At 41.4% G+C, this 2,754-nt stretch overlaps 1 protein-coding gene across 1 annotated transcript; it reads left to right on the top strand.

The window, feature by feature from the left end:
* Nucleotides 1-264: 264 nt before the first annotated feature.
* On the top strand, nucleotides 265-919 carry LOC126555805 (probable serine/threonine-protein kinase samkC). The gene is made up of 2 exons (XM_050210679.1): nucleotides 265-546; nucleotides 593-919. Exons 1-2 carry the CDS (start codon nucleotides 265-267, stop codon nucleotides 917-919), a joined length of 609 nt encoding a protein of 202 aa, XP_050066636.1.
* Nucleotides 920-2,754: the final 1,835 nt, after the last annotated feature.

The following is a 2,754-nucleotide window of genomic DNA, read 5'->3' as shown; positions in this document are numbered from 1 at the left end:
AAAGTGGTGGGGACCGGTAAGGTTGGAGAGGCAGGTCGAGAAAGTGTTTTCCTCGCCTACCAGCAACCACCGCGGAAAATACATGTGTCCTGTCTAAAACGCACACCTCATAACGAGTTGGCCAAATAGCACAATACACGTTAAATTTTTTTTTTTTTTTGTTATAAAACTACATATATTGATACGCTTAGTAGGCCACTCGAAAGGAAAAAAAAATATGTGTGCTGTACCCTAGCCGCCGTTTTACTGATTCCTCAAAGAACCATGAGTGGCCGACAACCCGCGGGACCATGGCAGCCGGTAGCGGATCTGATCAGACGGTTGGGGCTGATCGACGAAGGCGACGTACCGCAGACTGCAGCGCAGGTGGCGATTTACCGCCGAGGTTGGGAGGACAGGGCGGCGAGCATCCAGAGGACACTCCAGCAACCTCCACAGCCGTCCACCCGCCGACCACAACCAACTCCACCACCAGCCCAGTCACAGAGGCCGAGCCCTCGACACTCGCCGGCAAGACGGCCGCAAAACCAGGCGGTCGCTAGCACGGCGAGTCGACCGAGCTTTGCGACACCTCCCCCACCGGTAAAAATAGACGGAAGCGCAGCAGGCGAGGAACCAGAAGAAGTTCCAACAGCTAAAGGAGAAGAGGAGGGGAAGGGAGCGATCGGCAAGCCAGCAACACCGGCTAGCCAAGCAACCTGCGCCTACCTCGGATCCGGAGGCCGCCTGCAGCAGCACGTCGATACCGGCACCGGTGGAAACGATGGAGGTGGACGAACCAGCGGCCAAGAGTGCAAAACTTGAGGAGCCGGTACCGTCCACCAGCCAGGAGCAACCCGACCAAGCCGCGGACTCGCGCGACACCGCCGAGGACGCCTGGCTGGCTGCTCCAGGTCTACCGTTGGAGGAGTTACCGTAGATGGTGTATGACAACAAGTTCTACACCCCGGTGACGTCACCCCGACGGGAGTAAGGGGGGGGGCTAGGAAGGCAAGGTTACCTCAGGCCACAGAGAGAGGTAGACCAAGCCAACCTACACCACAACGCGACGCCCGGTGCATGTACGCCCCGTGTGGCGGTTTAGGGGGGGGAGTATGACACGGTACGCAACGGCTGCCAGTACAAAGTACAGGCACCGCAGCGATCGGTCTACGACTTTTATCAACCGCCACCACGGGTGACGACGACGCGACATCGTCGACTCTCCCTCCACGCCGCAAAGGCTAGGCGGGACGGGAAGACAAGTCGGGCCGGACGAGTGCCGGCCGCCGGCGATCGTCCTCTCTTGCGCAAACCGTACTACGGACAACTTGTCGTTCCGCAAGACCACAACGCAACATCACGTTTTTCTTTTTTTTCTTTTCACTACCACCATTACTGTGACCGCATATTTTGTTTTGTGTCGCCGTCACTATTATTTTGTTTCTGTGGTAATCACGCCCCGTGCGTTCATCAAATAAAACCTACCACTAAGGTAGATACCGATCAACCGACGTTTGAGTTTTTTTCTTTTGTTTTTCTACGTCACCGTCGCGACCGACCTGAGACAACCACTGCCGTTAACCAGGCCGCGTCAGTACAGAATAGTTCAAATCAGCAGTTTCTTAAAGTTAGTTATTATTATAATATTAAATATATTTCTTTAAATATAACTTAATATTTAATGTGTAATAAAAAAAATATATTAATAGTAATAATATTGTATTAGAATTATTATTATAATATTTAAAGATTTTAATTGTAAATATAATCTATTAAATATTTAAGTTTACCAAAAACAATATTTTATGTGATTTAAATTTGATAACTTAATCTTTATTATATGATAAATTGGACCAACCATAGTAAGTTATAGTAAATAATAATATAAATAAAACAAAACACAACACAACACCTATGATACAAAATCAAAAGAACCACCTAGGTATTTTTATTATTAGATAGTATTTAAAGTAATACCAAGCATACATTTAATATGAATTTAACTATTTTTAAATTTATTCTGCATACTATTTATGTATCTATTATGAAATCAATTTAAATAATTAAAATATCATAAAATTATTTTATTTTATTTCTTAAAATAGATATTTCTACAAATTATTAGGTATCACTGCAATAAATAAGTATACAGTGTTTACCTACTTTTGAATGATTTAACAATATAATAATTAAAAATCTAACATAAATAAAGTTGTAAACCAATAAATTCATTTTTTCATACCTCTAACCACCTTGACACTTTTTTAATGGATTCATTATAATCCATTGCTTCTCTAGTTTGAGTATCATTTTTTTTTTTTTGTTCAAACCACATGCGGTCATTTTAATGGTTCTTGAGTTGAACATTTTAAATATCTAATTACTAAATTAACTTATTCCAAATAAAACATTAATAAATAGTACATACAATTATTAGTAGGTAATTTAAACAATGAACCAGTACAAAGAACAGTAAGTGAATTGTATTATCATAATACCATGATAGTCGTCATACAAACTTTTGGAGGGAAAAATTTGAGATAACCATTCAACACCAAAACCTATACTGAATTTTATCAGTTGCATCAACTAGTAAATAAAATAAAATAATAGAGTCCCATATTTATCACCATGAAATAATTAATTAAATTGAAATGTAAACTTCATTTTTTACTCTTGGAAATAGTACGTTTTGCAAATAATTAATTTAGTAAAGCTACATTTTAACATGGGAAATACAACGTTTTGCTTCAATCTGGAAATAGTACGTTC

This window comes from Aphis gossypii, unplaced genomic scaffold, assembly GCF_020184175.1.
Source record: "Aphis gossypii isolate Hap1 unplaced genomic scaffold, ASM2018417v2 Contig01117, whole genome shotgun sequence".
In the NCBI taxonomy this organism is placed as follows: Eukaryota; Metazoa; Arthropoda; class Insecta; order Hemiptera; family Aphididae; genus Aphis; species Aphis gossypii.
This window is presented reverse-complemented; position numbering and strand designations above follow the sequence as displayed.

What these genes read in the sequence shown, in the direction of transcription:
- LOC126555805 (XM_050210679.1), top strand. Translation starts at nt 265, where the DNA reads ATGAGTGGCCGACAACCCGCGGGACCATGGCAGCCGGTAGCGGATCTG. An exon ending in ACCAGGCGGTCGCTAGCACG is followed by an intron (nt 547 to 592) that starts GCGAGTCGACCG and finishes CGGTAAAAATAG; the next exon opens with ACGGAAGCGCAGCAGGCGAG.